Below are 13,301 nucleotides of genomic sequence, written 5' to 3' on the forward strand. Positions count from 1 at the left end.
TCACTGTTGAAACAATCTGTATTGTATAAAGTGCTATATAAATAAAAGTGACTACTGTAGTTTTCAAATATAAAGAGAATTGTTTATTTCTTTTCTGCCTTGCCATAGGCCACCATGTTTCATCTGACTTTTCAAAAAGCAAAAGTTATATGGCACCAGCAGTTTGACTTGGTCACATTTAATATAATCCTGCGACTTGGAAGGGACAAAAAAAAAAAAAAACAGCAGATAAAAGTGATGGCTAGTGTAATGGACTCTACGTGGGTTGAAAAAATGTTTTAACTCTTGACTACATCATGATCATGCTGCAACATTGTCAAGAATTGGACATGTTTTTCCAATCAGCACAATAATTGATATATATTTAATTAAATATGAAATTATTGTAAACATATCCACCACTTTTACAAGAACGGTTATGCTAAACAAGGTAATCCGAATGATAATGATACTTAAAAATTACATCATAAGCTCCACACACATTTCAATACATGGTAACACTTTACAGTAAGGTTCATTAGTTAAACATTAATGTATTAACTAACATGAACCATGAGCAATACATTTGTTACTGTATTTACTAAACATTGTTAATGTTAGTTAATGAAAATACAGTTGTTCATTGTTTGTTCATGTTAGTTCACAGTGCATTAACTAATGTTAACAAGATTTTAATAATGTATTAGTAAATGTTGAAATTAACATTAACAAATATTAATAAATGCTGTATAAGTGCAGTTCATTATTAGTTCATGTTAATTAATGTAGTTAACTAATGTACCTTATTGTAAAGTGTTACCCAATACACCATTTGTTCATGGAAGGAAAACAAGTTGTCCCAAGCAAAGATTTATTTATAATCCTGGAAAAAAACACTTTTGTTGAAATTCATCTTAGACTTGTTCTCCTTTGCATCATAGGTTTACTTGTGCTTCCTGAAAACTGAAAAGATAAAATATGTATTAATATGCAACACTGGAAGCATACATTTTTTGAAAGCACTTGTATAACATACAAAACAAATACTTACTTTTCTTCTTTTTACTTTTCTTAATCATTTTCTTTTTCTTGGGCTTAGGACTATCAATATCCTATGAAAAGAGAAAATACACTCAGAATCGTTTCCTAAAATGAAGGATCTGAGATGAGCAGGTGTGTTATAACTTACTTCCTCTCTGTCACAGATTACCACATTAAGCTTTTAAAAATGCTGCATTACATGTTCAGTGTTACAGAAATACCCATCAAGAACTGTATTCTCTCATTACAACGGCAAGTGGAACTTTTGAAACATATGCAAAACTACCCATGATTCCAGTGTCCAGCTTACCTGTGCTTCTCCCCCTGTCAGAACTGTGATGTCACCGAACCGTGTGATGTTACTCAGCTGTGAGGCCATTCCCATCATTCCTCTCTTCCTGAGCCTCTGCTCGCGTGTCATACTGAGACGGACCATCATGGACTCCTCATAGTTTTTCCTTTTACAAAATATTTTCCAAAAGCATTAGGAAAAAAACATCTGAAAGATTATCAAGCGCTTACAGATTTAATGTAATGCAAAACCTGAAACTAGATAATACCATATATTACGTTAATATTCCATAAACCTCCATATCATGTACCTGTACTGCTCCTCTCGGCTTTCCCGTTCAGTCTGGAAGTCTCTGCGGTCACTGATCTCCTCCGGAGCATCGCTGTATTGCTGCCGGAGCTCCTGGATCACAGAGCTGCGGAGTGCCGCTCGCTTCTGTTTATCAATGCGCTCCTTTTCCCGGTCTGCTTCCGTCATGTCCCCATCTATGTATGGACAGGGGAGGGTTTGGGGTGAGTATTAACCGCAATTATGTCTCTACATCTAAATCCTAATGTGAAATAAATATACAATGAACTGCTACAAAATAAAAGGACTTGCCATAATGCATTGGAGCAATTCGAGGAGGTACATATCTCCGGCTGGCTGAAGGCTCTTTTGTTTTTCCTTCTTCACCCTCATCATCTGAATTCTCAGATTCACTGAGCTGTGTGGAAGAAATGCAACAATTTTAAATAAAATTAAATTTACATATACAATTTAAAAAAAAAAAAAAAAAAAACACATAAAATATAACACTTTAAATGTGTGTGTGTGTATAATATATATATATATATATATATATATATATATATATATATATATATATATATATATATATATATATATATATATATATACACATACACACATACATGTATAAAAATTTACACACAAATTATTATGCAAGTGACAGTAGGATTTCAGTACAATAAACTTTTTTTTTTGTTTTTTTTTATTTCTCATATCTTGTTTAGATAACTGGTATCAATCTCAGGTTTGTTAAATAGCTTGCCAGGTCTACTTGGGTATATGTTAGTTCACCCCAAAGTGAAATTTCTGTCATTAAGTACTCACCCTCATGTCCTGTAAGACCTTTGTTCATCTTCGGAACACAAATTAAGATATTTTTGATGAAATCCGATAGGTTTTTTTAATTATTTTTTTATCACCCATAGAAAACAACGTAATTACAACATTCAAGGTCCAGAAAAGTAGTAAAGACATCGTTAAAACAGTCAACGTTACTACGGTGGTTCAACCTTAAAGTTATGAAGCGACGAGAATACTTTTTGTGCGCAAAAATAATGACTTTATTCAACAATTTTGTCTCTCCCCTGTCAGTCTCATATGTTTATGTTGCATTGACAGTATAGCGCTTCCATGTTCTACGTCAGAACGCCGGCTCAGTATTGGCTGACGCATGCTTGTGATGCTGACTCAGGAGCCGGCCAATAATGAGTCGGCGTTCTGACGTAGAACATGGAAGCGCTACACTGTCAGTGCAACTTAAACAGCGTATGAGGCTGACAGGGTTGAGACGAAATTGTTGAATAAAGTCGTTATTTTTGTTTTTGTATGCAAAAAGTATTCTCGTTGCTTCATAACATTAAGGTTGAACCACTGTAGTCACTTGGACTATTTTAACAATGTCTTTACTACTTTTCTGGGCCTTGAAAGTCATAATTTACATAATGACAGAAATTTCATTATTGGGTGAACTAACTCTTTAAGCAAGTCACAGTTCTCATGCAACATGGGGAAGAAGAAAGATCTTTCTGAAGATGAAAAGCATGAAGTGGTGCAATGTCTTGCAAAAGAAAACAACTAATATTTTGCGAAAACAAAGGAGATTATCAATCTGTCAAAAGATTTGTGAGTGACTCAGAGAATAGAAGAACTCAGTCAGATAAAGGATTATTAAGGAAAGTTTCTGTCAAATTAATTGTAGTAAAAGGGCAGCTATAAAAAAGCCAGTTAAGCAGCAAACAGGTATTTGGAGCTGTTGGTGTCTCTGGAGTCCCATGAACCTCTCCATGAGAGTACGCATAGACATACCAATGCGTATGAAGCTGAAGAAAGTGCATCCATCCATCATAAACATAATCCACATGGCTCCGGGGGGTTAATAAAGGCCTTTTGAAGTGAAGCGATGCGTTTGTGTAAAAAAATATCCATATTTAATGAGTTATGAAGTAAAATATCTAGCTTCTGCCAGACCGCCTTCTGTATTCAACTTACGGAAAAAAAACTGAACTGGCGTCGCGTCAGTTAACCTTTTGCTGTAAGTTGAATAGGGAAGGTGTAGGACATAGCGTAAGCTTTTTGAACTGCCAGAGTTTTACACTTTATTTGTAAGTTGAATACGGAAGGTGGTCTGGCGGAAGCTATATATTTTACTTCATAACTTGTTAAATATGTATTTTTTTTTTTTTTTTTTTTTACACAAACGCATCGCTTTGCTTCAGAAGGACTTTATTAACCCCCTGGAGCAGTGTGGAGTATGTTTATGATGGATGGATGTGGATGGAAGCACTTTCTTCAGCTCATACTCGCTGGTTTCGCTCACTATAAATATATATATTGCCATTATAAAGCTCAGATGCGTCAGGATATTCATTAAAACAACTCTGATTGTGTTCATCAGAAAGAAGAAAGTCATATACACACCTAGGATGGCTTGAGGGTGAGCAAAGCTTGGGGTAATTTTCATTTGAAATTGAACTAATCCTTTAAAACTACATACTATTTAATATATATTATATGACATGACAAGAGCTTTACCTTGCTGACCATATTCTGAGGATTAGGGCGAAAGTGTAGAGGGTCATTTTCAGCTGGAAGAAAAACCATCATTCAAGTCAGTAAACTTGTGGTTCAGCTCTTAATATGTGCAATCAATGACAAAAACATCAAAAGACTTACAAAGGCTGCCTGTCACTGCAGTCCGCACTAATTTATCAATCTGATATTTGAGCTTTTGATCTAGGGGACGCATCTTCTCCAAAACCTATACAACGAAGACAGAGAGAGGAAAAAAAAAATACACTTTTAGCACAGGCACAGCATTATAGGTAGTCTGCATACTGTATAATGCAATAACTGATGTGACCTGATGCATACACTTTGTGAATTCTCACTATGTACCAGAGTCAGAAATTAACCAAGGCAGGGGACAAAAATAAAGTTAGTTTATTTATTAAACATGTAATTTATTGCATTATCGTATTTGATTTGAAGCCCTAACAGGCAGAATTCTAAAAACAGAGAATTTTGTTGTAGAGAATGAATTGATTCATCCGAGGGATTTGACAAAAATAAATGAAACACTTTGATTTGTTATATATGATTAAGGGAAAATCTATTCAAAGATAAAATATTAATAGAATTAATATTAATAGAAAACTAAACTTTTTTGTGTCGTACCGTCCTTATGGTGACCAGCCTGTGGATGGCGCTGTTGTCTTTTAGACTTTCTCCTTCTGTCTTTAAACTGATTAAATGAGTGATGTCTTGCAAGTAAAATAGTAACAGATGATATCTCAAGTCCAGAAAAGACAAGCCCTAGAGCGAAAAGGAAAAGACATGTCAAAAACTTTGTGTGTGTGTGTGAGAGAGAGACTGTGATAGTACTTTAATACCATAAAAATAGTTCTACCTTAGAAGTCTGATAAGCATTCTCTCTGACTTTCTTTATCAGGTCCCGGACATGACTTGTTATTGAAGCAACCTGTAAAAAACAGTATATCAGTGTCAATCATCATCACATCTTCTCATATCTCTGTTTTATGTCTAATTGTGATTCTGTTCATCTAAATCAAAATATTCCGGTTCTATGACATTACAGACCTGTTCTGTGAGACTGTTGAGTAGAAGCACGGCAGTGGGAAGGTCACTGTCAATAATATCCTGCAAAAGACAACTACATCTGTTAACTATTTGGCAGAGAATACAGATCATAAAGGCTATCAGGTTAGCCAACGTGAATTTGACCATATCTTGTCACTTATCCGCGAAATAACAAACAATTTCATGGCAAAACAAAGATAAAACTATAATATTCCCATTCCATTACAGTACATCTATGTATAAGTTCAAATAAGAACAAAATTATTGAGTTAAAGAACAACTCACGTTTCCAACCGTGGTGGTCGCCATCTTGGATGAACCAAGTTGATACGGGTACCACGTAGGGACAAAACTCGAAGCAAGCAAGTTAGAAAAAAACAATCGTCTTTCGACAAGTCAACATCTTTGTCAAGACTATTTCGTGTTTCAACGCGCTTTATTATATAGACTCAGTATTACATACAAAAAGGTAAAAAGACCCTTATTATTTCAGCCATTAAAAGTAGCTAGCCTAACATCAAAAATACATCAAGTAGGCTAGCCTATGTAAGTATAGCATACATCAAAATATAGCTAATTAAACATATGAAAGCGTATATTACACTAGTTTTGTTTACCATTCCTGCTAACATTCTTAAACCAGCCAAAGGTGGTTAACTAGTCTTGCTGGTTTTAGACTGGTCTGTTGGTTGTGCAGTGAGATCCAGGCAGACAAACAATGATTATGTCAGAGATCAAATTTGAATAAGGTATAAGAAATTTTATTAAAATGTAGCAAATAAGTTTCAAGAGAAGACAGAAAAGTAAATCAAAGCATTAATATCAAAAGTATTGCATTTGACAGATGAAGTTTGTGAAGATCAAAGTAGAGAAAGGCCCAGAAGAAAGATATAGTAAGATAGTAGCCTAAGATATCAGAATGAAAGGAGAGGAAGAGGAGAATAAGCAGAAGAAGCCGCAAGTCTTATGAAACTATAAGCTACATTTAATATGCTGTGCCTGTAACCGGAAGGGGCTAGGGAAAGTACCTATTGAAGTTCTTTGTACTTCTCTTGCAACCATCTAATGATTCACTTAAGACAAAAAGCAGGTCTGATCAGGTCCTTATAAGGCATACGGAATAATTTAAGCAATTGTGGTTTTAAGACCTTTAAGAGAATATTGTGGATCTTGCTTTATCTTCTGTCTGCTGAGATGGAAACATACCAAGGTACATCACGTAATCAAGTCTGATGGAAAGTATGCCCACTCGATCTTACAGCACAGAAGAGACACAAAAAGATCTTACATTTAGAAATAATCAGACATATCAGAGCATGTAGTACAACCCCAAATCAGAAAAAGTTGGGGCAGTATGGAAAACACAAAAAAAAAAAAAAAAAAGTAGTGATTTCTAAATTTACTTCGACTTGTATTTCATTGCAGACAATACAACAGCACATTATTTAATGGTGTTCCTCATGATTTTTGTCATTTATTTAAAAAAAAACAACATTCCTATTTTGGTTCTTGCAACACATTTCAAAAAAAAGTTGGAACAGTAAAGCATTTACCACTTTGTAATGTTGCCATTCCTTTTCACAACACTTAAAAGACGTTTAGGGACTGAAGACACCAAGTGATGAAGTGTTTCAGGTGTAATTTTGTCCCATTCTTGCTGCAAACAAGTCTTAAGGTGGGCAACAGTACGGGGTCTTCGTTGTCGCATTTTGCGCTTCAAAATGCGCCACACATTCTCTATTGGAGACAGGTCGGGACTGCAGGCAGGCCAGTCAAGTACCTGTATCTTCTTCCGCAGCCAGGACTTTGTAATGTGTGCAGAATGTGGTATTGCATTATCTTGTTGAAATATGCATGGACGTCCCTGGAAAAGATGTCTTCTTGAAGGCAGCATATTGTGCTCCAAAATCTCTATGTACTTTTCAGCATTAATGGTGCCATCACAGAAGTGCAAGTTACCTTTGCCAAGGGCACTGACACAACCCCATACCATGACAGACCCTGGCTTTTGGACTTGTTGCTGGTAACAGTCTGGATGATCCTTTTCTTCTTTGGTCCGGAGCACACGGCGTCCATTTCTCCCCAAAATACTGATTCATCTGACCACAGTACACGTTTCCACTGTGTGATGGTCCATCCCAGATGCCTCAGAGCCCAGAGAAGTCGACGGCGCTTCTGGACACTGTTAACATAGGGCTTCCTTTTGGCACAGTACAGTTTTAACTGGCATTTGTGGATGTAACTACGTATTGTGGTACTTGACAAAGGTTTGCCAAAGTAGTCCTGAGCCCATGTGGTGATATCGCTTATAGATGAATGACAATTCTTGATGCAGTGCCGCCTGAGGGATCGGAGATCACAGTTGTTCAGCTTAGGCTTGCGCCCTTGTCCTTTATGCACTGAAATTCCTCCACATTCCTTGAATCTTTTAATTATGTTATGCACTGTTGAAGGTGAAATAAGCAAATGTCTTCCTATCTTTCTTTGAGGAACATTGTTTTTAAACATTTCAATAGTTTTCGCACATATTTGTTGGCAAACTGGCGATCCTCGGCCCATCTTTGCTCCTAAAGGACTAGACCTTTCTTGGATGCTGCTTTTGTACCAAATCATAATTACAATCACCTGTTGACATCACCTGTTTCAAATCACATCATTATTTAACCAATTTACCTGATTACTAGCCCTAAATTGCTCCTGTCCCAACCTTTTTTGGAATGTGTTGCAGGTCTGAATGACAGGAAAGGATGTATATTTACAAATGAAATTAAGCTGACCAGACAAAACATGAAATATTTTGTGTTCACATTGTCTGCAATGAAATACAAGTCAAAGTAAATTTAGAAATCACTACTTTCTTTTTTTTATTTGTGTTTTCCATACTGTCCCAACTTTTTCTGATTTGGGGTTGTACAATATATGTAAACAATTAAATAACGTGTAACCGAAAAGAATAATCATGTAAGATAAGGCATAAAAAGGATCTAGAATTCGTAAATAAAAGATTAATCAGATTCATAAAAAGGTAAAATTGATAAAAGGAATGAATAAATGACATCAATAAAAAAGAATAGCCTAAATAAATTCATATATAAACATTTTTGTATACACCAAGTTTGGGGTATTTTTCAGCTAATAACTAGCCAAGCCACCTTAAATATAAATATGGTTGGATCAAAACATATGTCTATTTGTTGTTAATTCACAATTCTAAAATAGAATTTGTGATTTTCTACTTTCCTGAACTTTCTGCAGTTTTGCATTTCATCAGAAGATGGCGTAAGACACTGCGGGTGAAGAGAAGAGAGAAGCACATTGAGTGATGAACGTGAGTAACTTAAGACATTTACTGAAATCACTGTGCGTTATGTATTTGAATGGTTCTTACATTATGAGCATTTCTGACCACTTAAATTCACACTGGAATAAAGATGTGCAGGGGCCAGTTGTGTAAACACGGTTAAAACTATGTCTTGAGTCTGACCAACTAGCAAATAGTTAGGGCTAATCAGTCTTATGTTTTCAGATTCAAATGAGACCATTCTACTAGTCTATAGCCTAGTCTTACAAGTTAGTCATTACATTTTTTTTTTCTTTAAGACTGTTCATAACTTTTTAAAGTCAAGTATAGCTACATAAAAACATAATTTGATACAAAAAAGTAAGACTGATTGCCCCTTGACTAATCGCTAGTTGGTCATATTAGTACTTAAGTAGACACAGTCTTAACCTAATGGCTATGTTTACTCAACTGGTCCCAGACTTGAAGAAAATAATTAGATGACTAACTTTTAAGACTAAACAGTTTATGCAACTGACCCTGCAGGTTAATATTGTGCATGATGGTGATGACATTTCTCTTTTTGCAGAAAAAAATATTAGCCTTGGAGTTACTAATGCAATCGATGCAGATAAAATGAAATTGATTGTTTCTGAACTTAAATTCTCAAATAATACCTTTGATACAAAGCTACTCTTATCACTCTAAAAAAAAAAAAAAAAAAAGTGCCATATAGCACTAAAAGTGGTTATTGGCTCGTAATCATAGGGGAACCACTTTTTGTGCCATGTAGCACCGTATCTTTAAAGGTGCTCTACAGCACCTTTGTCAAATGGTGCTATGTAGAACCCATAAGAGGTGCCATATCGTGTTTTATTTCTTCAACAAAAATGGTGCTAAACAGCACCAACAGTGGTTCTTTGGCTCGTAAAGAACCTTTAAAGGGGCTTAACAGGTTCTTTGTATGACAGCGGTGCTATATAGTACCTTAACCACCCCAAAGAACCGCTGAAGAACCATACAGGGGCTCAACTGGTTCTGTATATGGTAGCGGTGCTATATAGCACCTCAGTCATCCCAACCGGTGAAGAACCGCTGAAGAACCACTGAAGCACCAAGATTTGGTGCTATACAGCACTTAAAGTGGTTCCCCTATGATTACGAGCCAAAGAACCACTTTTAGCACTATATAGAACCATTTTTTTTAGAGTGAGAAGACATTTTAAAATGAATCATATTTCTGGTCTTCAAATATATAATGACAAATATATAATGATGACTATATTTACAATCAATTATGGTGTTTTGAATTGAATTTGAGCCAGATGAAGCCCAAAATAGAGTAATATGGCAATATGTGCAATATGTGTTTACATGTAGCCTATACATTACACTCTTAGAAAAAAAAGATTCAGCAGAGTTCTATACAGAACCTAATACTTTCATGTATAACAGGTTATTTAATTTTTTTCTAGTGATAAAGTATGTTTACAAGCTGTTTAATTCATCAAATTTAAAATTCCATAAATGGGAACCCCTAAAAGGTTCCTATATGGGTCATTGACAAATAATGTTTTTAAAAGTGTAAAAAAAAAACATAATGGAGATATAATTAATTTTGAAGGTTTTTTTAAGTGTTAACAATGAGATTATGTGTTTTTTTATAATCAGTTAACACTGCTTTTGTCATTTTTTACAAGATGGACAAAATTTGTCACCAAAAAAGTCATTTGGTTTTACCGAATGACACTTTTGGTTACACCGAATGACGATATTTTCAAACAATGTTAACAGGCTGATATCTAGCTAGCAAAAGGACAATCAAACATTTTATATTTAGTACAAGTTTTTAAAATATTACAACATTTTTCATGTTTTATAGTGGTTGTACCGAATGACATGCATAGGAGCAAGTGAAAACATTACTTTTTCAAATAGTTAGTTAGTTACTTTGCTTCACGACCATGTGGTCCTTTGCAGGTGTCTGAATGATGTCACATCCTGTCACATGATATTGACTGCATGACTTGATCCAAAATGGTCCCTTTATATTGGTTACTCCAAATGAAATTCATTTTTCTGTACATTCTTTCTCATAACAAAGCAACGACTTCTACACAGAATTTTAATATCATTTTGCACTATGTTGATATATATATTTTAATGTTATAAAATCATGCCAGAATAAAAAATATATACATTTATTACATTTTAAGATATTTTAATCACAAATGAAATAGCTGTATTGGCCTTTGGACGGTTAAACCGAATGACCTTCTGACACTTCAAAATCCTTAAAATATCTTTATATGTAGCAAAATATAATTAAAACCTTTTGGATTCAATAAAAGAGATCTAGTTGTACTACCTTACATACTTTGGATGTCATATCTTTGTTTTTTGTTTTTTTATTAAGGCCTTTGGAGAAAAAAAAGACCCGTCACGTCATTCACCCATATATGAAGCACCCGACACTCTTTACAATTCATTCTTTTAAGAGTGATAACATTTAAACGTCTGGAAACGGTAATAAAAAGGACATGTTTGAAGCTAATATAGGCTAATCCATCCTTTAAAACTAAAACAATAATTTAGGACAGAAAATTTCTCCTAATTGAAGAATCATCTGTATAGGCATGTTTCAGACACTAAGTAAACATTGTGAGTGTACTTGAAAGAATTACAATTAAAGCACAAATACATTCAGTGAGGTATTGCTAATGATATGAGATGAGAAACATGCTGAAAGAAGTGCAAAGTGAGAACAGATAGAGACAGATGTGAGCAAAGCTCTCTGTGTGGCCTTGAGCAGCCACTGCCATACCTAAGGGCCGACGCTCTTCCTGTTAACCCTCCTGACATGATGGACCTTACAGGAATCACTAATGAATCTGTGTCTGGGCCTCTGTAACTATTAAAGGAAATCATACATGCTTTTGACAAAGCCTTTCCCGAACATACACTCTCTTTCTATCCGTTATGGCCACAGAGGATCTATGTTTGTGAAGTCTGCTGTGAGAACACTGTAAATGTAATTATTATTAGCAGCTGCCCTGTTTGTTCCCATTCTTATGGATTAGAGGGAAAAAAGCAATGAAAAAGTTCACCCATTCTGCTACCTTCTCTCATCAGTAAATGGCTTTCCAGTCTCTTTCTGTCCTCTGATTGGATGTTCTTTAGTGCCGTTTATGGAAAGGGCTCCCACTTAAATTAGTCTTGGCTGGTAATATCATTAGCTGGATGAAACTCTTAGAGATGTGGTCTAATTAGCCTAAACTCTAAATAAAATAACATCACACCTTCAGCTCCTCTCGGCACACTAACACTGGGTACAAAGATATAGGCAGGGAGCATAACAGTTGAAAGTGAGTGAAATACAGACCTCATTGAAAACCTATAGGCCCCTTACCAAGCGCAGCAATCCAAGCAGATTGGCCTCATGGTCATGCAAAAAACTCGAGCCACATTACAAAGAATCCAATGGTAACACCGTGTGAGCTGCTGCTCAGTGACAATGGAGCGCCACGAACCCCCACACTGACTATCAGGGGAGTTTGAACAGTTATGCGTCCTTCCACATAAAGGATTACCAGGGCTGTTTCTGTTACTCAGATAACATACAGCAGCTTTTGACAAAGACACCACGCAGGCAAAGCAAAATCCTGCGGAGAAGTGGGAATTGAGCTCTCTCTTTTCGACAAGAGGCTTTTGATTTAAGGCCTGAAATTCATGCATTATTCTGGCTTTTTAACCACTTTCTCATATAAATGATAAAGAACGGAGAGTTAATATTTGTTTGTTATTTTGACCTTATGATCTTATCATAAATAAATCTCCTTAATTTTTCTTTTTTCAAACACGTATTTTTTCTTTTTTGTGTGTGTGTATTTAATAGTGCTGTCAGATCGATTAATCGCGATTAATCGTATCTGACAATTAGGTTTGTAAATATATAATAAATGTGCAGAGCTGGGTAGTAACGGATTACATGTAATCTGGATTGCATAATCAGATTCCAAAAATCAAGTACTTGTAATTAGAGTAAACTACTTTTTAAAATACTCGTAATCAGACGACAGTTACTTTTTTATATATTACATGATTGCATATTATTTACAACTAACGGCAGTAAGTTGTTCACAATTCATTGATTCTCCTAATTTTTCCATTATTTAACGTTTATATTTTTTTCATAATAAACCTGCCGCTTATATACGTTCATGATTCTATAAATTTTTCCGGTGGTGAGGGGGAAATATAGATGAAATATATATATGAAATAATATAATTATAAAAAATAATATAGATGAATAGCAGTGATATTGCTGTGAATTTCATGTTTTTTCAATATTTGTATTTGTTTCAAAAATGTGTAATCTAAGAGATTATATTACTGATTACAAATTTTGTCATGTAATTTGTAATCAGTAACTGATTACAATTCATAAGTAATCTACCCTCTGTAAATGTGTATGTACACACACACACACACACACACTCTCTTTATATATATATATATATATATATATTTATATATTTACAAACTTTTATGTTAGATGCGATTAATCATGATTAATCGCATCTAACATAAAGGTTTGTAAATATATAATAAATGTGTATGTACACACACACAAACACACACACACACACACACATATATATATGTATATATATACACAAAGTTTTGTGTTAGATGCGATTAATTGTGATTAATCGCATCTAACATAAAGGTTTGTAAATATATAATAAATGTGTATGTACACACACACACACATATATATATATTTACAAACTTTTATGTTAGATGCGATTAATCGTGCG

At 34.7% G+C, this 13,301-nt stretch overlaps 1 protein-coding gene across 1 annotated transcript; it reads right to left on the reverse strand.

The window, feature by feature from the left end:
- Window positions 1-5,572, reverse strand: ngdn (neuroguidin, EIF4E binding protein). Its single transcript, XM_051882840.1, has 11 exons — window positions 5,486-5,572; window positions 5,201-5,260; window positions 5,010-5,081; window positions 4,778-4,915; window positions 4,277-4,361; window positions 4,136-4,188; window positions 1,913-2,018; window positions 1,623-1,797; window positions 1,331-1,478; window positions 1,031-1,091; window positions 1-942 (listed from the first exon to the last, which is right to left on the reverse strand). The coding sequence occupies exons 1-11, from the start codon at window positions 5,507-5,509 to the stop codon at window positions 923-925; spliced, it is 942 nt and encodes a 313-aa protein (XP_051738800.1). The 5' UTR covers window positions 5,510-5,572; the 3' UTR covers window positions 1-922.
- Window positions 5,573-13,301: the final 7,729 nt, after the last annotated feature.

Source organism: Ctenopharyngodon idella, chromosome 23 (genome assembly GCF_019924925.1).
Source record: "Ctenopharyngodon idella isolate HZGC_01 chromosome 23, HZGC01, whole genome shotgun sequence".
Taxonomy (NCBI): domain Eukaryota; kingdom Metazoa; phylum Chordata; class Actinopteri; order Cypriniformes; family Xenocyprididae; genus Ctenopharyngodon; species Ctenopharyngodon idella.